This window comes from Pipra filicauda, unplaced genomic scaffold, assembly GCF_003945595.2.
Source record: "Pipra filicauda isolate LSUMZ 115617 unplaced genomic scaffold, ASM394559v2 scaffold41_size5083284_pilon, whole genome shotgun sequence".
NCBI lineage: Eukaryota > Metazoa > Chordata > Aves > Passeriformes > Pipridae > Pipra > Pipra filicauda.
In genome coordinates, this window is record NW_024104554.1 from 2,305,067 (window position 1) to 2,331,065 (window position 25,999).

Consider the following 25,999-nt stretch of genomic DNA (forward strand, 5'->3'; position numbering starts at 1 on the left):
TTTTTATGAAGGGCTGTTTGAAGTCTTGAGCACCAACCACAATGTGTTTCAAGAAGAAAACTGAGCGGTTCTGTAACAAGTCTAGCAACAAGCATGCTCCAGGAGTAACAAAGCACCAAATGCAGTTCCTCTGCTGCTCCTCTGTACTCCTCCTATGCACACGTTATATCCAAATTGCTGTGTTAAGGTCCAAGTATGCCTGTAAGTACTAACCTACCTAATTCTGCTTCCAATACCAAGTGATAGTTCTCTTCACCAGCAATATATAAGCAAGAAACATTCCCCCTCCAAGCACAAAAATTAGAGCTTTAGGAGTCCCTGTGGCTGCTCCAGAGGCAGAGCCAGGCAATCCAGACAGCATTACGTCTTGACTGTTTGTTGGATCAAAGGATCCAGGCCTTCCAAGAACGAACTTCAAAGAAAACTGGAGAAGTTAGTGAGAGTGGGAGTCACCTGACCAAGAGCTGATATCTACAGTTTTCTGTGACCTCTGCTTTTACAGTCAGTGAAGATTCATCTCACCTTACAGAGGTCTTTAAAAAACCAGTCAGATGAACAGAATTGAGGCATGGTATAGGAAAACAGCAGAAGAATGGCAAGGATAATGGCAAACACACTCAAGTGACTTGCAGATAGGGTGTAAAAAACCATATATATCATACTAATAATTCTTTAGTCTTGTGGGCTTGACGAGCAGAACATCTATATTTAGAAAACATAGGCCCTGTGATACTCAGAGGCACCCTATCAAACTTTCCTAAGACTTACTCTGCTGTGGGAAAGACCAAAGCACAGTGGTAAAGAAAGTTTGTGTGAAACCCTGAAAGATGTATGAAAACAGCATCCTCTAGCACAGACAAAGCTCCATGGTGCTGCTGCCCAGGGGCTGCTTTGAGGATCCCCCAGCTGGCAAGGTAATGAAAACAAATTTACTCTTTGCATTTCATCCATGGTTTTGTGTTTGTTCCTGTGTCCTGTCTATACTGGCACACAGACACTGTTATTTCTCTTTCTTGATTGTAGTGGGGTAAGGTGTAGGATGTTAGATTATGGCTAAAGGGTGTGAGAAAAACAAATGCCAAACCAAAAACAGAGCACATGAGTAATACAGAGGGAAGGAGTAGTAAGAGAATGGCATTGGAAGAAAGGATGAGAATGAGCTTTGGAGGACAGAACTGGAAAGAGAGAGAGGAATAAGGAAAGAAAAAGAAAAGATGAATAAGAAAGCTCCTTTGCTTGGGAAAAAAAAAAAACAAAACAGCAACAACTCAAAACAAAAACACATCCAAAAGATTAATAAATTATATTTATTCAGGTTCCTAATGGTTTGAATGATTCATATTTTACAGAGTGCTATTGATGCTTTCAGCACTTAAGAATAAAGCTGAGCTTGTTGTGAGAAACACAACTTTTCTCTTCCTTTCCTTTTTTTCTTCTTCTTTTTTTTAAATCACTGGCTAACTTAGGAGAACACACTTTTCCATTTGTTAACTCTTCCCATCCAAAAGTACTTGGGTAAGAGTGGAAAATACACTGGATTTTTTTAGCCACAGAGTAGGCATTAGTGTTTATATGATCAAACTACTCCCCTGATTCAAACATAAAAATCTTAACAGCACCAGGAAAAAAATAATCCACAAATAAACAATAACTTTAAGGTTGACCTTCCTGACTGCAGTAGTTTATTTCTTCAGTGACTGAAATAAATTAAATTCCTGCCTGGCTAAAGAAGGTAAAAAAAGGGTTGGTGGTTAAGTCCTAGTAAGGATTCAAAAGGTGGTTTTGAAGGAGAAATTTTAGGTTACTTGTTGTAATTGAAGAAAGAAGTTGTTCCAGGCATAGAGAGAATGCAATGTGAAAACAGTGCAGAAATTAAAGGTTCTGCAAGGCGGGCAGTCAGTAATGTGCCCAGAGTTCTGGATCGGTGCATTTTAATTAAATCAAAGTAAACAAGCCACAGCAGGGCCAAGTGTGAGCCAAGCTGTAGGCAAGCTTGACATAAGAAGTTTGAAGGTGAGTCTGAGGAAGTCTGAAGTTGCTGAAAAAAGAGAAAAGACAGCAACAGAGAAGAGCTGGGTAATATGCTTGGGGGACAAAGGAGGACTAACTGTAGCTGCAAGATGATGAATAGCCTACAGCAGTGAGAGGTGAAGGGTGTACAGGCTGGAGGAGAGATAGTATTACTTGTCACTATGTGGCTAAGATACATAACTCACCCAGGACTCAGGAACGGTGCTCACAGTTTACATGTTTTTCCAATCCTTGACTTTACCCCAGACATGCATAACAAAATACTCCTTTGAATTTTGAAGGTTCATTTATGAGTGTATTGGGTTTGCATGGCCAGGTTTTGGTAGCAGGGTGGCTACAGGGGTGACTTTTGTAAGAAGCTTCCAGAAGCTTCCCCCATGTCCAGCAGACCCAATGCCAGCCGGCTCCAGGGTGGACCTGCCGCTGGCCAAGGCCGAGCCAATCAGGAATGACAGTAATGCCTCTGTGATAACATATTTAAGACGGGAAAAAAAAGGTTATTGCACAGACGAAAATTGCAGTCAGAGAAGAGCAGAGTGAGAACATGTGAACAGCTCTACAGACACCAAGGTCAGGGCAGAAGGAGAGAGAGGAGATGCTCCAGGTGCTGGAGCTAAGGTTCCCCTGCAGCCCGTGGTGAGGCAGCTGTGCCTCTGCAGCCCATGGAGGAGATCCACTCCAGAGGACATGGATGCCTGAAGGAGGCTGTGACCCCATGGGAGGCCCATGCTAGAGCAGGCCTGGCAGGGACCTGCTGACCACTGGAGAGAGGACCACGCTGGAGCAGGTTTTCCTGGTAGGACCTGAGGTTCTGTGAGGGATCCATGCTGGAGCAACCTGTGCACCAGGACTGCACGCCTTGGAAGAGTGACCCACGTCGCAGCAGTTTTGTGAAGAACTGTTGCCCATGGGATGGACTCAGGCTAGAGAAGTTTGTGAAGAAGTGTCTCCTATGGGAGGGACCCCACAGGAGCAGGGGAAGGACTCCTCTCCCTGAGCAGCAGCAGAAACAACCTGTGATGAACTGAATGCAACCCCCATTCCCTGTCTCCCTACGCTGCTGCTGGGAAAGGAGGCAGAACTTTGGAAGGAGGGAGGGGTGGGAGGAAGGTGTTTTTAAGATTTATTTTAGTTTTCACTATCCTGCTCTGATTCTGTTAGCAATTAATTTAATTAATATCCCCATTTCGAGTCTGTTTTGCCCATGCTGGTAATCAGTGAGTGATCTCTCCAGATCTTTATCCGAACCCATGAATCCTTCGTTATATTTCCTGTCCTCTATCCAATTACAGAGGGGAATGATAGAGTGGCTCTGGAGGGTACCAGGCATCCAGCCAGGGGCAATCTTCACAATGGGTCACTGGCCATATTTTGCATTTTAAAGCAAGTTGGTCCATTTATTTCTTAATCCTGTAATTGGTGAATTGTGGAGCAGCTGAGTAATCAACAGATACTCTAATTTTTAGAAATAAGTTTAGGATTAAGTTTATGAATGTCCGTAGAGATTAGTAACAAAAAAGTTCTTCAGCCTTGTTTTCCAGGAATTCTACAGGCTGGGACTTGTGGTATGGAAAACAATATGATCAAAGAGTATACACAACTTATATAAAATGGAAAACAAATCAAAAATCTTCATCCACAAGTAACATTGCAGAAGCGATCATCCTGGAGTGTGCCCTTTCCAGAGTACTTGTTTTCCAACGATTTTTTTCCTTAGATTGACCAATAAATAAATAAATAAAAACTTTGCCAAAAATCTAAGCTAAAATATCACTTGTGAGCAAGTAGCAGAACAGCTGGTCAAAATACTTTTCCCCAGATATTTCACCCTCATTTTACAAGAAAAAGTAAATATTCATATATCTCAAATTTTCAAGTGATCTAATATTTACAACTGTGACATGTTTTTTTATCTAAAATGAGAATATAATTTTTCCTATTAAAACTGTTAAATCTAAGGCCATTTATCTTACGACTGCTTACACATATGTACACTGATTCACCATGAAATTATAGACACAGCTGCAAGCAGAGAAAAATTTTCTATATATATGGGAAGCAGATTTATTATCAATTGCTAGAATATTCCCAGAATGCCAGGTTTCAAGACATAATTAATTCAATTAATTGTAAAATGGTTTTAGAATTTAGTTACATAGAAGCATTTTGCAGGTCATTAACTGGTTATGTTTCTCACAAAAGAGGTCCTACATTAAATAGTAAATAAATTACATAAAACATATTAGGCTCAAAATTGATTACAATTATAAAAGTGTTCATTTTGAATGCATATATGCTTTTGTCTGAATGTCTTTTTCAAGAAAAACAGGCCTGTGCTGTTTTTGTATCAGCAAAGACACTTGAAAGGAAACTTAATTCTCTGTGTTTACAATGAATGAGTGAACTGCTAGAGATATCATGGGATATCTGTATATAGAAAATGCACTAGTTTGATAACATAGCATCCTGACTGTCAGTTAATAACAGCAGCAATGTTCTCATGGAAAGCAGGCTTTTAAAATATAGGTTTGCATACAGAAAGTAATCATAAGCAGGTCCCATTTCAGATCATTTTAAGTTATTATTTCAGCTCCATATTTTTGGTCACTTGAGTATGCAAGTGCAGAACAGCAGAAATGCATACATACACCCTTGAAATTCTCAATATATAGCCCTTAACCCCCTTTTTTCATGCCATTCAACACTGCTTCATTGTAGTATTCACCTTTACATTCTTGACAATTAAGGCTGACTTCATAATTATGAGCCTAGATGATGCTCAGTTTTCAACAGGAATTCAATGGTAGGTGGGGCAGCCCTATTGATCTACAAAACAAATAACTTCTCTTTTTCCACAGCTGTCAAACAGATATACTTAACAAAAAATGTCAGCATAGGCTTAAGGTGATTATTATTGACATATAATGAAATATTTAAACTTGACTGCTTAACACAAAGCATGTGCTCAATTGCACAGCTGAGCAGACAACTAAACAAATAATGTATTAACCTCTCTTATGTTGATGGTTGACCAGTGATTTCACAGCTGAATTTTTTATGTAAAAGTGCATACATTGCTCTTGGTCCAAGGCCTGGAAACTGTGTACTTCAGAATGTCTCCTGAGATTCTGTGGAAGATTTGTCAGTGTCCTCATGGCCCAAAAGGTCAATACTAGAATGTATAAGTGTCTTATGACATTGACCCTTTGGCTAACTCACAAGGCTAGCTTCTACATAATCCTGTATCAGCAATATTTTTGCTTCTGCTATGGCACCTTCTTCTTCTAGACGTTATTTTTGGTGGGGGTTTTTTTCTGTTTGGTTTGGGTCTTTTTGCTTTTGGGACTGTTGTTTTGTGGTTTGTTTTTTTGTTTTGTTTTGTTTTTTTTTTAATTACTTTTTAAATAACGTCTCCAGTTCTGAATTTTCTTCAAGAATAGATTATTTCATCTTCTTCACCTTCTTCTAGCAAGGGCACCAATAGGTAGTTTGCTTATCCTCAGCTACTGAAATATTTATTAAGGGTTATATGCATACCAGACAGGGCACAGCAGCTCCAGTTTTGCAAGTGAGCTCTCCTTCCATCCTTGCAACATTACTATGCGTTGGGAACAGCTAAAGCTCTGACATGCCTGAATTCTGTAACTACCAAAAGGCTCCATTCTCACCAGAGCATTAATAAGGATGCCACAGTTGATCAAACAATTGCCATTCTGTTGCAGATCTTCTGAGAGCTGCAGCAGTTTTCATTCATCTTCACACACCCAAGTAATTGAACCTACAAGGGATTTCATCCACCTATCTTATACCTTAAGTATGCAGCTCTGGAAAAAAGAAAGTTAGTAATCAAACAAATCATAAATGCTAGCACTCAATTGTTTGATTTAGACTTTTACAAAGTCTACTGGATAGAAATAGGACAAAAAAGGAAAGTACAGTGGGAAGAGAGTAGATCAGTTTAGCCAGTCTTGTCTTGTGCACCAGTTTGAGAAAAGAGACAAAGGACAGAATGGATTTGGATATCAAGCTTACCTAAGAAATTGAGATGTTGTGTTTCAGGATTATGTTGTGTTTCAGGGTTATGTTTAATTCCTGCTATATGCTTAATTTAAAAAATTATTTTTTTGCATGAACACTATTTTTTTCTCATTTAAAAACTAAACGGAAAAACAGCCGACTCAGTGAAGCTTTGATATGCACTCAGAGAACTGCCTTTGAGCTTGCCTTTGTTACCTGATGTAAACATCCAGATGTGTTTTGAGGATCAAGGTTGTTTCATGACTCAGTGCAGTAAAATGTCAAGAGACACAAACTGACTTGAGGGTAAACAAAGCAAGTTGAAAAAAGAGTATTATTTTATCTTTTTGTTTCTCATATATAATAAAAACATAAAAATCACACATTAAGTCGCTAGACTTGGATTAGTCAGCCATTGAAGACGGTACTTGTTTTAACTCAGTTTGAAATCAACCCTTGGGAGCTGATCAAGGTAGGACTGAGCAAGGTTAGTGAGGCTGCTGTCCAGAAGCCAGCAATACCATTGCTTCATTCAGGGCTGTATGCTCAGTCCCTTCAGTGAATTCAAAACAGACAGACTGATGTCAGCATCATGAACTTCATCAAGAAACCTACTGGCAGCTAGCATAGCAAGCTTCTCCTTTTAGTGTTCCAAATAATTTTCAGTAAAATTAACACTGTAAAAAGTTGGATTTTAAGCCTAGTAATCCAGTGCATGGTCTCTTCAAAATGTGATGTTTCTACAAATGTCTATTAAACGTGTTGGGATATATACCAAGAGGCCATGCTTTAGATCTGAATACCCACAGTATCATTTCTTAAACGGTGAAAATGTAAATCATAGGAAATACCAAACAAATTAAAGTTATGCAGATGCAATTATACAGTGAATAGAGCTGTTGTCTCTATGCACTTCCTTTGTTTCATTTTTAGTCCTTAAAAACAGAACCAGGAGAGGTGACTGAATTTTGCTTCCACTTTTGGTTAATGTGTTTGTCTATTTCTCTTGTACCATTATGGATAAACAACCATCTACTATTTCAAAGAATGATTACACAGGCCACTGGAGACCTGTTCTACATTAGACTATAAATCCAGACCAGATCAAGCTGGAAAACAGACTCAGTTTCAGTGTTCCTGTTCTGAACTAAGTGGAATAGGGACTGAAGGGTATATCATATCTTCTGAAGGAGAGCTTGTCAATCAGCTATGAAGTATATTTATTTTACAAAACATTAGTGAGCACACTGTCATATGAATCCCTACAATTCCAAGAGATGTTTTCTTTTCAACAGGTCTGACCTTTTCTTTTAAAATTAACCTCAAGCTAAAATTTCAGACCACCTCTTTAAAATCAGTATTTATTACAGTCACTTCTCCCAAGGAGAGCCACTGTATCAATGTTATTCCACCAGAAATTACAGCCAGAAAAAAGCTTGCCAAAATTTCAGTATAGCTAACTTACCACTGTATAAGCAATTACTTTTTCAATAAATTATGCAGCATTTATTAATCAATGTATTCCCTGTTCAAACAAGAAACAAAATCCTCTACTGTGCATATTTTAACAGTAGATGCAGTATGATACACTATGCTGCAAGGAAACAGAAAGAAGAATGGTGGGGAGTTAGTGCTCTAAATTCAGGGTGAAACAGGAGAGATGTTTACCACAGAGTGAAAAATGTTCCGTAAGGAATTGGTGAGTTGAAGAGAACATCAAAGCTGTGAATATTTACAATGCATTTATCTCTTTCTAAGCCAGTAAGAGAGGATTATCCTGGCATTTCTTGGAATTGCTCTGCTGTGTTCCCACATTTTAGCTGAAAACAATTATCATTCATTTCTACAGATTACATTTAATGTTGCTTCTGCTAAACAGTGTCACTTTCACTTCATAAATTTCTTTTGGCTTCACTGAACATTTGATGTAGCTTATTAAGCAGGTCTCTGTAAACTCAATCAAAACATACTAGATGTTATCGGAAATTTAAAATTTAGTAACCAACCAGTCACTATATAAAAAGCATACTTATGTATTTACTAAACTGAAAGAGGAGAGATTCAGATATAAGGAAGAAATTCTTCACTGTAAGGGTGGTGAGGCACTTGATTAGGTTGCCCAGAGCAGTTGTGAATGCCCCATCCCTGAGAGTGTTCAAGTCAGGTTGGATGGGGCTTTGAGCAACGTGGTCTAGTGGAAGGTGTCTCTGTCCATGGTGGGAGTTGGAACAAGATGATCTTTAAGGTCCCTTCCAACACAAAGGATTCTGTGCTTCTATGATTCTATTTAAAACTATCTATATGTGTTAGATTCTGCCTCAGAGCCTTCTATTACTGTAGTCACTTAGGTGCCCATTGAATGACCGCTGATTCGCAGCAGCTTAAAATAGGACACTGATATCTTACTGAATTAAAAAAAAATAATAAAATGAAAGAACTCTTGTTAATAAACAGTATATAAACCAACAAAAAAAGTCCTTAACTGGGATTCCTACACTCCTTTCAGAAATAAAATGCAGGGTTTAATTGCACTGCTTACTACTACAGCTTTTAAGCCTTAAAAGTCATTCAAATGTTGATTTGGGCTTTTTTTCTAATTCTCAGCTGGAACCACTTGATTCTCTGGCAAAAGGTTTTTCTGCAAAAAATACCCTCTGACAAAAATGATATACTGAAAACCATATAGAGTGACTGTGATTTTTTTTTAGCTACAATAACGTATTATTTAATATTATCTATTATTTAATAATGGATCTGCAGCAGTGTCCCAGAATATGATATGGAACATTATTCTTTTTAATTCTAATGTGAAATTTATATCTCTAGAGTTGTTTGTTTCCGAAGTTTTAACTGTAAATGGAATTCATTAGATGTTAATGGGTAATCTCATTTTTAGTTGTGAGGGTAACATAGGTTTGCAACAGGATGAAAGTTATTTAGACTCAAACAGCAAGTGTACTTTGATTGCAATACTTTGCAATCAGTCAGCAGGAATAGTAGCCAACCACACAGTCAGCTAGGGTTGATTTTGTTTCTGCTTCTATCAGTGTTGCACTTAGGATTCTTCTCCAGCTCTTCTGCCTGTTATCTCCATCATTCTTGGAGACAGTAACAAATTGCCTATTTCTTTCCCCTGTGAGTTGGAATGATTGATTTGTCAATGTCTAGTTAAAATATCTTGCACAAGTCTTTATATGTCATCATATTCAGAGGCTGATCTTTCTAAAAGATAATGTTAGGAATAGAGAACAGCAGGCACAAAGTTTTCAACCTCATCTGTCTTGTAGAAGAAACTTAGGGTAAAATTTCTGTAACTGTCCCATTTCAAACACATTAATCACTTCAGTTTGCATTGCCTAGTCATTCGCATAAATCAAATCCCGAGCTTGCTACTTTGAAATACTTATGGCAGAAAGGTACTGTGTAGTTTAGAAGAGTACAAATGTTTTCCACAGACATATTAAAATGCTAAAATGGGACCAAATTCACTGTAGGCATTAAATCCATCATCCTTTGGAGGCTATGAGACTGGAAAAAAAACCCCTGCATCAATGGAATAGAGCAAGAATTCCAAAGATGATGCTGGACTTGGTCCCTCTTCTGTTACATCTTCCATGACATCCATAGCTGATCTTTTGTGCTGGATGCTGCTGCATCCCATTAAGAGAAATGGGTGTGGTTAATCTCCTTCCATGGTCTCTCTACTCTCTTGTCACAGAATGAGAACTTGAAGCTCAGCTATATCAGTTTGGGGGATCATAAATGTGTCTGTCTCCTTTCAGGTTACGGGTAATCTGAGTTCACCTTTTCAAGGTTAAAGACATTGAACGCTAACGAAGAAATTAGATTTATAAAGATTCTGCAAATAAATCACATTTAGCTTATTGTGACTTAAGTCATGATCCACCACAAGAAAAGCAGCTACACTGTGTCATAAAAATAACAAACTTCTTTTGTTCCTTGCTGCTCTTGACTATCACTATCCTCTTTATGTTTTTCCAATTCTGTTCTTGTGTAAGCTTCATCATTGAAAACTTCTCTTCCACAACACTGGCCTCTCCTTTGTTAAGTGGAATTTGATCTCTTGGCTACCTGAAATCCTCCATCAGTCAGTGAATCTGTCGTTTATTTACCAAATATCCAGAATTCAGCCTTGAAAGCTGAGTTTGCCCTTGGCTATATGTCTTGTGGGAGCTGCAATTATATTTATGGTTGTTGAAACTTAGAAACCCTACACTGATAGTCTTCTGTCTAAAGCAAGAATTTTTCCTGTTACCTTTTTTAGATTTTATATGAATACGAAGACATTCATACAGAGAGCATAAAAAAGCCCCATATTTAAAACAAAGTGCACTCAGACTCAACCTTTTCAGGCAGAGAACCTTTGTTATCTAGCACAATTCCTAAATTACATACTGATGGCTCCAAAGAATTTCTCATAACAGAGACAGTCATAACATGTTCTTTTATCTGAGTGCTTTTACAACATGAAATAAATCATTCCAAGTAACCCTTTCCCATGCTGGGTTTAAACTCTCAGCAACTGGCTAGCTAGAAAACATAGCACATATGTAAACCTTATGATATTAGAGTTAGATTTAGCTAGCAGAAGAAAAGGCCAGAATTTGAACTGAATGGATCATAAAGTGTCTAGCCTGCTAACATAGGTCAAATAAAGAAGAATATTTTGGCTTAGCTTCAGAAATATCCCTGTTGTTTCTGTGATACAAGGCAAATATTGCAGTGGTTAAACAATCACTTAATTAGGTGCTTCAACACCAGAAAAGTGAAAATCACTATGTCTAGCACAAAATTATTTTTAAAGTAGTTTATATAGAGTAAATACAAAGGAGAACAAAGGCAGTAAGAAAACACCCACATGTTCTCCATCAGTAAGGGAATTAATTTTCTTCTATATCAATATGATGAACTGAAGGTTACTGAGGAAAAGGTGAAAATAAAATCTCCATGGTGCCACTCATGGTATTAACTTAAAGACTTATTTAGTTCATTAAATCCATAACTTACAATAATCTACAAAAGGAATGTTGTTCCATCACTAGTTTTGGATCCTCTTGTTAAAGCACAAAGAGATGGAATTATCTGAACACTTTTAGAAGTTTCTTTTCAGAACATCTGATTTGCATAGACATTTAGTTCTTAAAAAGGACACTGTCATGATATAGTTGACAAACAAGAAATGTAATGGGCATAATGAAAATTTAACATATGCTAAAACCTCCAAGAGGTTACTGTCTCCACATATGCTGAAAGAGAAATAATTTCCATGTTTTAATAATTAGTCCATCTCATAAAGAAGGCTAATAATGGACATTATTGAAAACAAGTTCAACATTCAAAGTTTCTAATTAAACAATGAGTCCATTCCAAACAGTGAAGAAAATTATTAACTCTTTTTCTTCCAAGCAACTAGTTGGACCATGTACGAAGCCCTATATCTGGTAGAATACATTTGTTTCATTATCTTTTCATGAGGTACCTTAAGTAAAACAAATAAAGACTGAGCTATGACCCTTGTGTAGCATCAAAATAACAGCTTACTCTACTCTTTTTGCTAAGCATGCTGAGGCATACAGTGGTACTCCACTTGTACCACTGAGAAAATAAGCTATGGGAAAAGAACATACTAACCCAAGTTTCTGTTACATTGTATGCAGTTAAAACCTGGCAAACTAGCTCTGGGGTAAGAACGACACTGTGGCACATTCTGCCTCTTTATGCACCTTAAAGTCAATTCTTCAAGTGACTGGAATAATAACATGTCAAGATTTTTCTGAAATATATTTTTCAGAGATCAGCACTGAAGAGCTTGCTAAACTGCACAAGCTAATTGCTATTAACACAGTTGCTGCCATCGTACTTTTCATTTTCATGGTCAGTCAGCAGATATGAAAAAAATATTTCCAACTACATATTCAAAGTTATTTCTTTATCACATATTATTACAGAAAAATGTCGGCTTTAATGTTTTATAAGGTATGTGAAGATTCCAGTGACTAAAATTGTGATGATAGAGGATGGAAAATAATCAGCAGGTATAGAAATTTAAAGCATTCTGCTTGAAGTTCTTTGCCGTGAAAGTCCTAGCTCTTTTTCTACATAATATTTCCACTAATACTGGTTGTAGCTCTGCACAAAGAGCTCAGGATTTTCATAAATTGTTGAGGTGAACGTTGCCAGAAGTTATCTAAGATTTATGCAAATGCACACTCTAGGAGAAGTCAGTGTTCCTCCTGTATGGAAATCTATTTTAATTAATGCAGCTTTTGGCTTCAAAAAAGCATTCCTTTTGCTATTGCATTGTTTCTTAACCTTTTCAGATTGATGATCTAGAATAGAAGTAAAAATCATTCATGTTTTGCTCAGTCAGAATGAAATGTGTACATGTGTGCAATAATAATCATGTAATTTATCTGTGCATGGGTTTCAGAAGATGGATTGGAAATATTCAGTCTTGAAGGTCGCGGTGTGTGGTGATAAGAAAGGAAGGTTTTCTTTGCTTTCTGTTACAGCTGTGCTTCCCAAACCTTACAACAGATTTTCTTAAAACTCTCTCTCTACGCAGAAGAGTTAAACGCTGATCAAGAAGCAATAACTTAACCTTGCATACGGAAGATATGGTGATGCTGTACAGCATTTTGCATCTCCCTGGTGTTCAGCTTTACATCTAGAATTAGTTTCACCTTTTCCTAGAAGCAGACAGATACTGACAGTGACACATGGCTCCTGTTAGATTTAGAGCTGCAAGCTAAGGCAGGTCTAGGTTTCCTTATAAGCAGGTGTTAGCAGAGGCCAGACTGACCATCTGAGTCTGTTCTGAGCCTGGGACTAAGGGACAGGTCCAGGAAGTGATATGGTGAAAGTCAAATCAAGCCTGCAAACTGTCCACCTCAAGCTATACACTGCAGAACTTAAAACTGACCCATAAGACCAGCCATTTCAGCTTTGCTGGCTCAAATCCATAGTAAATTAAATAAGGAATGAATGTTGAAATGTAACTTTTTTTGTTTTTTTAAATAAATCTGTATGTTTTGGTAGGAATCCATGATGTTTCTTATCCTACAAAGGTGAAGAAGTATGTTTCTAAAACATAAAGTACGCTAGAAGCCGTAGGCAATATTCTGGAGACATTACTGTTAAACATAAAGAGATCTGCTTTATATACATACAAAGCAGTATTACAGTTGAATGAATACATAAACCCTAAGCACTGCAGAGCATGAAAATTAGAAGCTAAGGGAAAGCACAGACAGCTCATATTATAAAAGAAATGGTTTCATTTATGATACATACTTCTAAAATAATATCTTTAAGAGAAGGGTGCTCCTGCAGAAATTAACATTTAGCAGACAAATCTGACATATATGAACTATTCAAAACAGGACATTTAATTGAATATGAAAATGTGCTAAACAGTTAGCAAAAGAAGAAAAATGGAAGAAAGAATTGTGTATTTATTCATATCTACTTCTATGCAAAGGTTAATTTAAAATAGGATCTTCTAGGCTACACTGACCTTACTTACATTGCTCTCTGCTCCAGCAAATACTGAAGTCCTGAGGACTATTTAGTCCCCTGAAGGACTAAATTACATGTGCACCTTCATTCACTACTGGCAAAGGAAATATTCACATTTCTGATGCTGCGTGAAACATTAAGTGTGTTCTGATTACAGCCTCTGAGGCCAACTCTTCTTCCCTCATTCCCTGAAATCACAGGATATTCTGAGTTGGAAGGGACCCGCAAGGATCATCAAGTCCAACCCTTAAGTGAGTGGTCCCCACAGAGACCAACCCCACAACCTTGGCATTACCGGCACCAGGCTCTAACCAACTGATCTCAGAGTCAAACTGGCTTTTAATTTATTTATTTATATTGAAACGAAAGAGATGAAACGGTCCTTGTCTTTGGTTTTGTTTGTTTGGTTTTTTTAATCATAACAATGTAAAATGAATGTACAAAGAATAGCTTCTGCATTTGGGATTACATCCTGTTTGTTCAAATTAAATTAGGTTTTTTTGTTTGTTTGTTTTTTGGTTTGCACAAGTCACAAGAGCGGATCAGTAAATGAAAAAAACAAGAATAACAATGTAGTTTTGAGTACAGCTGTTTCCTAAACATATGAGAAATAAAAACAGCTGAAGAATTTACTTAATTTATTCAAAATATAAATGACAGGTGAAGGCCTGGAAAACATGTTTTTAAAAAAATATTTTCTTAAAATAAAATGCAATTTTTTCTTTAAAGACTTTTACCTTAAATTATCACAAGATATTCTGTAAAAGAAACATACCTAAATTAGTATCACCATACCTCACCCTCAGCTTACATAGGTCCTAGCCCTTTAAACATACCATTCTCTATTCAGTACAACTACATAAAATGGGCAGCTTTATTACTAGTTACAGACAAAAGTATTCATTTTACTCATATCATATATAAATTTGCAAACTATACAAATATAAACTATAGATGAGTTCAAAACTGAACCTTCAAATATTTCAAGTATGACTAGACACTGAGAGTTTTCTCAGCAACAAAATCTTTAGCAGAAATACTGTAGACAACTTTTGCTCTCTGCCCAAAAGGAGGCAACATGAAGATACAGTTCAATATAATTTGAATAAAAAAATACTGTAACTCTTTCCTAAAAATCAGGATACACATCTCAACTCTTCACTTTATTTAAAACTCAGCACAGTTCAAGAATAATGCACATTGTGAATATACTATAAGTTGGTATCTTAAAGAAATTAATGAGTAGAATCCCACATGTTAGCCTGGAGAGAAATTTAAAGATATTTAGGTTCATGCAATCTCCAAATTTTGTACATAATTTTTAAAAACATGTAGTGTACCTGAATTACATATTTTTGTAAAAAAAAGTTCAATATTTACAGATTACACAATGGCGAATGATAGCATATATTTCTATGAAACTTGAAAACATTTTCATGAAGATGAAATATCAAATCACTTCACTTTGAGAGCAGTAGCTAAATTGTTAAAAATTAAGTTCATTAATGACACTTAGATCAGGAGGAAGGTTCATACTACCAGTAATTCTACCATAACCTGTTATTTAAATGCTAGCAAGGAAGTTCACACAGGCACATGGATGTGAGTGTTCCTGAAATACAATGTATTGGTGTACAAATAGATCAAAGCAGAAAGATCAAAGACCTTGACCAGTATTTACATAAAATTTTTCATACATAACTGAATAGTCAGCATTATGTCAATCACTTCAAGAAATAATTACAAATTATTATTATGTTGATAGCAGGAACCATAGTCTATTTAAGCATTTCAGTGATATATATACAGAATAACAAACTTTATATTTGAAGAAGCAACTGTGATTTATTTTTCTAAATAATCAGCAAGAAAAGGAGAAATATTAAAATTAGACAAAGTAGATTTTATGATCTGTTATTGTTTCCTTAAAAATTTCAGGATTATGTGTTTAGAAATGTACTTTGCTTCCTTAGACAATTTTAATTTTATTACTGATAATTGTCGATCTAGTAAATACAGCAGAAGTATAAAAATTAAGACTACAGGACTCTTGAAAGTCATTGCTAACAGTGGAAAAACTGTCAGTTCTCAGTGTGGATTACTAAATGTTAAGATTAGTAAAATGAAGATTAGGAAAATTCTCTGGAGTTATTAATATGCCTGTAATAGTTTTCCACTAGATACCCTGGGAAATGTTTATATTCAGAGCCAGAACTACACAGATGGAACATCATCAATATTAAGACATATTGCCAAGCTTAAGGTATTTTTTTCTGAACTACCTACTCTCCAGATTCTTTATTAAAAAACCCACAAAAAATAAAAATAAAACAAAAATAAAACAGACCAACAAAACAAAGCAAAAACCCAGGTTTATTTCCCCCACAAACTCCAACACCCTAGTATTAAACAGAGCACAGAGGGTGGCAAAGCTGATAGTACATGAAATAAATACACCACTCCAACACTGACATAGCTGAAAAAGGCATTATTTTTCATCAAGGAAAATATGAGCTTTTTGTTGTTACTGTAAATTATTTATTTATATTTCTTATATTTCCCAAATTCTACTTTATGCATCCTGTGAGCAAACAATTAAATTGTACAATTTGTTTTTCTTGCAGAGCATTTAAAACTTCTTTTTCATAAATGAAAATAAAATTAAAAAAAAATTAAACCCATCCTCCACTATTAATCATATTAAAATCCCTTCTACAATTAATTGGCATAAACTTCTGTATGGGTAAATGAGTGACATTATCTAGCATTCTTGTAACTTTGTTAAAATTTTACACAAATTTACTTACATATAATAATTTTATACAAAATTATTTTTGCATCTTAGCTTGAAAATCTAAATCTTAATCTTCTGACAGTTGGATTTGTCAGATAAAATACAATTGTCAGAACTTTCTCAATCTTTTGACACTTGGACTCATGCAGTATCTATGCATTGGCTGTATGAACTACTAGCTGTTTAACTTAACAAAATAACAAGTTTGGAAAAAAAAAACCCAATGTGCAATGTGAGATATATTAAGAAATAGGTCTCACATTTATTTTACTACTTATTGGAGAGTCACTATTCTAAGTTTGCTACTACAAGCTTGAACCCACCAACCACTTCTTGTGCCAGTTACTGGCAAAAAATAATGGGTATCTTAATTCAAACTGTTGGTGCATACCACAGCCCAAAAGAGATCTGAGACACTGAGGAAGAATCTGAGCTACCTTGAGAAATTATAGAAAGAGTAAATCACTTCTGGAGTTGTGAAGGATATTAAAAATGCCTGGAAGAAAAGCTTCCCTTTGCATAGGCTTTGAGAAAACAGAATAGTCTACTGAAGTCTTAGCTGCCATCAAAATGACTTGTTTTCTGCTTTGGTAACATAAAAAATTATATTTGATAATATAATCCTTTCAAAACCTTTGAATAGATACAAAGATTTAGAAAGAACAGAAACATCTGCTAGAGGATTAATGGCGATAACTGAAACTTCTCATGACTCCTCCAGTCTTTCTAAAAGAGTACTTTGGCTGTCACAAAGACTGAGCTAGACACTTCTATAAACATGCTGTCCTCACTTAAAATCTGAGCAGGAATAAGGCAAAGAAGAACAACCCTACGATGTTTACCAGGACAACACAATCTGTCAACTGCAGATCACTTCTGCAAAGGCGGCTGTTGTCACCTGTCTGAAAACACATCATTGCTGCTCTTGTATTTCCAGAAGAGGGATCAGCTTGAAGTAGCCACACTAATGGGATTCTGCAACTTTAGTTTCCTCCCAGTATAAAATAGGCCTCGTGGTCTTCAAACATCCCACACTGACAGGAATGGTGGCTAACATGCTTTGCAATAACAGAACAGACCCATGATTTTTGAAACAGCTTATACAAAAGACTTATTCTCAAACAGAGACTTCAGTATTATCCATCATTCTCTTTAGATGGGATGCAAAGGAAGATACATGACACATTGCCTGTGGAACCACAAGTTCCCCAGGAAAAACACTGAAACGAGAAATCTGTACCCTCCTACTCATACTCACTTCCAAATCTGGTATTTTTCACTTTATAAAATATGGACCCACATTACCCATACCTGCGCAATATCACATATGCAAATAAACGCATTTGCTTCCTACAGAGCAGCATCTACTGCTAAAAACTTATCAAAGGGCCCCAAGTGAAGAGCTCTGTTTTACACAGTCATTTGCTAATTACACTTCGATATACTAATAATCCAGAACAAAACTGCTGGTTTTGAAGGGGGAGCGATGGTCAGAGAAAGGATGAACCATAATAAGAACAGTGAGACTGCAGAAGACCAATTTGATAATCAGAATATGTGGCTTGCAAAACACTTCCATTCTGCCATCTCTCTTACAGAAGGCAGAAGATGATCAGAAACTCAACCCTAGCTGCCTGCAGGTTTTTTCAAGAAATGGTAGAGGAACTCAGAAAAGGTAAGACGTGAAGCATTGTCTTCTCTCCCAAGCCAGGGAGATTTCCTCACATCTACTATTTCTTGATTGAGTCTCTGCTCTTGAATGAGTCTCTCCACTTTGAAAATTAATACAGGAGGTCTACACTGTGGCGTGTCTGTCCTACAATTTTGCAAATTCATCTTAATATACTAAAGTACATTAATGTACTGAGTGAACTTTGATTTTGTTTCTGAAAAGGAGAAAGGAAAAAAGGAGGCAAACAGTATCTAACATTAACTGATATTCTCTGAACTTTCCTCAGATACAAAAAATGCAAACTACACAATGTAAAACTTCTGAAGAAGGCTACAGAGAAGTCAGAAATTCCACACAGAACACCGCAAAAACTTGATTTTTTAGTTCTTCCCTTGTCTTAGACTAATATGAAACCATAGAAAATTTATAAAATGTTGCAGAGGAAAATCATATTTTTTGAGGTTTCTTTTTTTGGTTTTTTTTGTTTATACAACAGAGATGTGAGGTTTCTCTTACAATGGCCTTCTAAAAACTAAAGCCATATCTATAGAGAAACTGCTTCTTCATCACATCCAAAACTTCTGTAAATGTTCAGTGTTAGATCAGAACTTAAGCTAATCTGGCAAGGAAAAAAATTCACTATGATATTTACGTCAATATTTTTAAAATTGAGGCAGATCATTACTTAATTAGCATTCCAGTAATACTGTGTTTGAGAGGAGAGACTGGTGATCCATGAGACATTCACTCCTGGGAAAGTTCATTTCAAAATAGTTATAAACTGAATGTTATGTTCTTGAGGTCTTTTCCTACAGCAATATATATTTATCATATGATTGCGAGTTTTCATTAATACAAATGTTAAAAAAATTTATTGCCCCTCTTTTTTTTTTGGAATTCCCTTTCTACAAAGTCCACTTACATTTATTAGTTTTTGCAAAGCTGAACAGGTATGAAAGAGCAGTAATAAAAAAAAGAAAGGAGGCACAGCACGTAATAAACCAGAACTAATTCAATGAATAACTTTAACACTGGACAATCTTAGCAGGAAAGATTGTCATGAAAGGCAAACAAACATCTATCTTATTTTTCCTTTTCATATATGTATTTGTGCTATTATAAATTTATCACATAAAGGACAAAGAAAATGAAAAAAATCAGGAAGTGACTGTTTATTAAAGGAATGCAGTCAAACAAATTTCTAAATCAGAATGCAGTAAAAAAATTTGTCTAAACCAATTATTTCTCAGTAGATAACAAGGGAGAAGCAGATAATTAATATTTAATTTACTGCGTTATTTCATTAGATGCAAGGTCTCAAAGCCTTCCACTTCCAGGCTTCCTCTCCTAATAACTCATCTCTCCTAAATTTATAAAACATTAGAAGCTTAATTTTTTTTTTCAGAAATTATTCAAGATATAAAACTGAGTGTGTTTGGGAACAGCCTAGCATCTATAATTTTATTTTTTAGTTAATATACTTTGCTCCAGCATTTACATTTGCTATTTTGAACTCTGTTTCTTAGAAAGACTCCAGGTTGATTTGAAACTAAGGTCAGCCTTTCAACCTTTTCTTTATAACAGCACCAATGTTAATTAATAAATAAATTAGAGATATTTTCCTCAAAAATAGGCTGCTTTAAAAATCGGAATCTCATTGCTTCAGCGTTCATTTAGGTAAATTGTGGGTATCACCTTGGCATTTAATTAGTCACTTGGGAAAAAAACCAAACAAAACAAATCACCAAATACTGTCATGTGGGCATATATTTGTACTGCATAAGTTATTGCTTAATTATCTTAATTTCAGAAGTAGTATTAATTTACTTCACCTGCTGAAATGTGTTAGCCTCTCTGTAAATGTAATATCAAATCTAAAAACATTTTTTCATTTTCCTTTTATGTCCATTATCTTTGTTTTCCATCCTCAAATTGATGTCCTTAAAAGTGTCTTTGCACTCTCTCGTACCCCAAAATTAATTTGACAAACACTCAAAAGAATAAGAAATAAATATTTCAATTTTTACTCTAATAGAATATTTGTCCTTTAAGGTATTTCCTGCCTGGAGCATGTACTGTGCTTTTCTCAGCTTAATTCAATTCATTTTTCGTGTCTAACCATGGGAAGAATGTCTTTCCTTGTTTTTCATTATTCACAAAATATTTCCAATCTATTGTACATGCGTGTTGAGTCAAGTGTTCACCTCTAGCTGCTTTGAAAAACATTAGTGTGAAAACACACTCACCTTCAGGCTCCCCACAGAGTGTACACTGTGACTCTGCAAAAAAAAAAAGAAAATTATAATTTCTTTATTTTAAGATGTCACAATTATATCCAAATATAACAAAACTCAGAGAACTCAAAGTTAGCATGAAAAATGCAATTCTATTTTCAGCACACATTTCTTAACGGTTGCAAAATAATCTTCAAAAAAGAGCTTCTGCAGGAAGAATTTTAAAACAGAACTATATAAAGGTTTAGTTACATTTATATAATTATCACCTCCAGAAACTGCAGCTGAATGCCTTCATGTATCAGGACGTTTTGCTTCCACATGACTTTTTTGTATTTTCATATATACCATACTGCAATGACAACAGTCACTCGAATAAAAGTTTAAGCCTCCTAATATTTTATGTTTGGAGGTAGCAAACAGTAATAGTGACAGAGTTGTTATATTCCCTTCCCATAAAAGAATTCCAAGTCCTCCCAGGCAAGAAAAGTCAAACAGTCATGTAAATATGCAGTTATACTCTGCAAAATATTCAAGTATAGAAATGAAGGAAATAAAATTCCATCATAACAAACAGACAATCTCTAAATGTGCAATTACTATTTTATCCACACACTACTGTTTGGAGATGGCTGTCTTAAAAATTATTTTGCATAATGTACAAATATATATACACATGGAGGAAATATTTTGAAGTATCCCTTAAAACCAAGCTGCTTCAGGAGTTAGTATCAAGCTGTAGAAGAAAGCTCTTGTTTAGAATCCAAATACCCGAATCAATTGAAATCACAGGGAAGGTAATCATGTTGGCAGATAATTCTGATACACTTGTAAAAGTCCTACTAGAACAAGAAAGCACAGTATATTTTAAATCACAGATCTCTGAAATCTCCATTTTAACACTCAGCTGAAAAATGACATCTCTAACAGCTGAAGCAAATATATATATATATATATATATATGCAGGCTCACACACACACATGTGCATGTATATAATTTTATATACAATTACTACAGAAACCCGTTTAACACGCCTGGTATATAAAAATCCAATACAAAAGCTTTTTGAAATTATCTCCATCTTGAATAACTAATAGAAGATTGGACTTTAGCTGTGATCTTGACTCAAAGGCAAAAAAAACCAGAAAAATAGAATATGAAACACATGCACTGAACAGATTGACCTTTATAGCGCTGCTGTGACACTGACAGTTATTTAGAAGTACTTTCTCCATACAGATAAGAAGCTGTCTCATAGCAGCCCACTGTTGTAATGGCACTTGACCCTACATCTTTCATTTATTTTAAACATGTTAATCATTGTGGTTTTACTACTGCTAGAGGCTGTAGCGTGCATGAGGGAAAAGAATGAGAAAAAATAAGCTTATCCAGGCAGCTCTGCTGCTGATAGGTGGATCACAACTCCTAGAACAGCATAAAGTTGTATGATTGAGAGGAATTAAATTCGATGCAGTGCAGCACCATGAAACTTGTAGCTGAACAGTGTATTGATAACGACTCACTAATGCTCCAGCAAATCTGATAAACTGAAAACAACACCCTAACATCAGACATGAGAAAACCTCCAATGAAAAGTACAAAAAGCCTGGTCTCTGGTAACTCAGGCCAGCTTCTTTTACTGCTGAAAAAATGCACTTGCCACAAGCCGGTGATGCAGAGGAAGCAACTCAGAAGATCTTATTTTCACTTTTAATTCAAAGACTTTCTGATGTTTTACTGAGATGGGCTGCCTGCCTGCCTGTGTGAAGTTTATTATCCTGATTGATAAGGAAGAACAAGCCAAGACTTGGTTTCTGAACTTCTGACTTTTTTCTGATCGTCTGTGTTCTGCTAACAACTGCTTCACTGGTTTGTTACAATCCAAAGAGTCTGCCTGACATTTTTTGCAGCTCAAAATACCATCTTCCAAAAGTCCCCACTCAAGAGTACAAATTACTAGCTGCTCTCTTTTTTGTCATAAACATGAATTAGTGCCAATATTGCAAGTCTGCAGCAGGCTAGATAGTCTACCCAAAAAATAAGGGCTTGCAGCTACGACTGGTGCCAGAAAGTTGTACAAAAGCTAGAGAAGTGTCAGCACTATCTCTGCCAGACCACTGCTTTGTTGGAATTCTTTCAGATGTTTCTTTAAGGTCCCATCTCTTTGGGTCCCAGATGTTTCTTCCCCTATCTCAGGATACCTGGGGAGAGTTCATGGGGGAGGGTTGTTTTAATTCATCAGTGTATGCCTTACAGAGGCTGAGAATCATTTCAAACCGACAGCAGCACCTCTCTTTCTACACTGGTAAGCAGATTTTATGGATGTGGATGATTCACCAGTAAGCCTCTGTTTAAGGATTTCCCCACTGTAGTTTGCCACTGTGGGGGAGGACAAGATACCCTTTTTGTTGAGCTTGACACATACAGATTGAGTGACAAACAAAAACACAACCGCTGCTACTAGGCATGTGAACAACATGACAAGGAGGTTGTACAGAGCTCTGATTTCCACAAAGCCTCCGTGTGTGAGAGAGAAATAATTTTTTCTCTATATAGTCTCTTTAGATCCGTATGTTCTGTGGTTATTGCTAAGAGATTGCATGCCCTAAGTTTCCAAAACTAAAATCACATAAAACATACACATGGCACTCAATTATTTGTACATTTACATTATACAGAAATACATAAATCTTAAAATTCTGTAAAGAAGCTATGACTTGACACTCATTTTAACTTCTTTTCTCTGTAATGAAGTTGCTGCATCTTATTAGAAAAGGTCTTTCTGCAAAGCAGCTCAATACTAAGCACCTGTACTAATTTAAAAGTTTTCTATTTAAATTTCATTTCTGGGGAGAAATGATAGCAATGAAGGACATGACAGCGGTATAAAAAGTTACCACTCCATCCAGTGAAATTACATTTTTTAGGCTTAGATGCATCTCACTCAAGATTGAGTGTCTCAGTATCAGTGTTCAAAATCTAAAGTAGTCTTAAAAAATTTACCAATTAGCAGAAAGAAACAGGTACCTAATCTGCCTTAGAAACATATGTAGCATGAGATAAATCAATAAATCACTTTTTTTTTAAGAACACATTCATTTTTTTATGTGGTAAGAGGTCTGAGACTGCATCTTCATAATAACATTCACTGCAAAAGAGAAATGTTCATTGTAGGTGACCTCTAGCTCAGCCTCCCACTGAGAGCAAAGCAGGGCTGTTGCCAACAAAAGTTCAGTTCAGCTGTGGATTAATAGTCAAGTCCTGAAAGCCACCAAGGATGGAGATTTCACAACCTCAACAAGCAGCCTGCTCCAGTGCTGCATCAGCCTTATTGGACCCTACTTGAACATCTCAGGCTGCAGTTTGTGGCCATTCTTCCTTGTTACATCACTCAGCACTGCCAAAATGACTCTAGCTCCATCCTGTCTGCAACTCTCCTTCAAATAGCTGTAACCCACTATGGATCTTCACCCTAACAGACTAAATAAGCCCAGCTCTTTCAACTACTCTGACCAGAGGGCCCTCTGCTAGACTCACTCCAGTTTCTCCCTGTGCTTGCGGAAGCAGGGAGCCACAGCCACTGAACACAGTATAACAGGTGCAGCCCCACCAGCACCAGAAAGAAACAATAAACCTCCTCACCTTGCCCATCCTACTCATCCTGGCATAGCCCAACATGGACTTTACCTGTTTGCAATGAAGACATTGCCTCATATGCCTCACATTCACTCATATGCAACTTGGTATTCATATTTGTTTAGAAAAAAAAATAAATTAATAAATTAAGTCTTAGCAAGATCAGTCCCCTGATCCAAGTCTCCCACCAATTATAGCAGTGCTATATGTGAAATCTCAGCCTCAGACAAGTGACTTTTCTACATCTGTGCTGGATTAAATGTCAAAAGTAAAAGTGCTTAAGATACTACATGTTGTGATGGAATAGGAGCACAGAAATGACCACATTTCAAAGATATTTCACAGAATATGCTGAGTTGGAAGGGACCCACAAGGATCATACAGTTCAGCTGCTGGCCCTGCACAGGCCCATCCCCAAGAGTCACACCATGTTCCTGAGAGTCTTGTCCAAACACTTCTTAACCTCTGTGAGGCTTGGTGCTGTGACCACTTCCCCGAGGAGCCTGTTCCAGCAGCCAACCAACTCTGGGTGAAGAACCTTTTTCCGATATCCAACCTAAACTTCCCCGGACACAATTTTAGGCCATTCCCTTGGGTCCTGTTATTGGTCAGCACAGAGAAAAGTGGCTGCCCCTCCTCCTCCCCTCATGAGGAAGTTGTAGAGTGTGATAAAGTCTACCCTCAGTCTCCTCCAGGCTGAACAGACCAAGTGACCTCAGCTGCTCTTCATACAGCTTCTCCTCAGGGCCCTTCACCAAGGGCCCTTCGTTGCCCTCCTTTGGACACTCTCTAAGAGCTTAATATATTTCTTATATTGTGGTGCCTAAAACTGCACACAATATTCAAGGTGAGGCCACCACAGTGCAGAGCAGAGAGGGACAATCCCCTCCCTTGACCAGTTGGTGATGCTTTGCCTGATGCCCCCAGGACAGGGTTGTCCCTCCTGGCTGCCAGGGCACTGCTGACTCATATTCAACTTGCCCATTGATCAGGACCCCCAGGTCCCTTTTCCTGGTACTGCTTTCCAGCATCTCATTTCCCATTCTGTATGAACATTCAGGGTTGTCCCATCCCAGGTGCAGAATCTGCCACTTTTCCTTGTCAAATTTCATATGGTTGGTGATTGCCCAGTCCTCTAATTTGTGGAGGTCTCTCTGCAGGGCCTTCCTGCCTTTAAGCCTCTCCCTTGCACAATTCCTAGTGATGGATTATGTCTCTACATATCTGGTCCACCTAAAGTAGTATAATGATACCTTCACAGGAGGAATTTTCTTTATAGTATATTGCTAATCAGTTGCACTTAACAAAGATGCTCCTTCTTGCAAACACTCACACACCTGAGTGATTTCTTTGTCATATATCTCAATAGTAAAATGACTAATATAGACAAGTGTTCAGAGATTTAGGATCCAATAAATCAATAGAACAAGGAAAACCTGTATTTATATTATTAATCTCACTCTGTCATTTTGAAATTGTCTAGCCAAGAGAAATAACCTTTCCAGATACAAGAACTTGCTGACTAAATAGGTCATAAGAAAGATCTTTCAAAGAAACAAATTTATCATGAAGACACAATCTCTTTTTCCCCCAAATATTATGAAACTTATTTCATTTTTATAGTTTTTCTTGTCTAACCTAAATGATAAGAAGAACTAAAAATAATAAACCCAGACATATAAATGCCAACATTCTTTCTCAAAAAAGCTGAGTTCAACATTCCATTTTAAATTAGAATGAAAATGAATTATTCTGCTAGACATGTTCATCTTTCCTTCTTTGTATATACTTTTCTTGGATGGTTGGTGCAAGTGTAATAAAATCTACTATAAAGAGGTACAATAAGGAAAATAATATAAGGGTCAGATAAAATATACAAAATAGCTATTAAAAATAAATTACAATTCAAAATACCCATGCAAGGTATATAATCTAGTAAGACTAAGACACCACATATCAGTAATATTTTAAATCAGTTTAAAGAAAATACTGGATGGTATTAAACATTTAACTACACTTTACCATACACTATGCACCCCGGTAGCCCCCGCGCTGCGTGCAGCGGAGGTCCATTT

At 36.5% G+C, this 25,999-nt stretch overlaps 1 protein-coding gene across 11 annotated transcripts in view; it reads right to left on the reverse strand.

Moving 5' to 3' along the window:
- The window catches only part of DLGAP2 (DLG associated protein 2), a 449,538-nt gene that overhangs the window by 216,690 nt on the left and 206,849 nt on the right, over nucleotides 1–25,999 (reverse strand). For all 11 annotated transcript variants that reach the window (XM_027744792.2, XM_039385548.1, XM_039385558.1 and 8 more), the window contains one exon: nucleotides 20,300–20,332. In XM_027744792.2, the coding sequence (XP_027600593.1) occupies nucleotides 20,300–20,332 (33 nt within the window). The remainder of the gene's footprint in view (nucleotides 1–20,299; nucleotides 20,333–25,999) is intronic.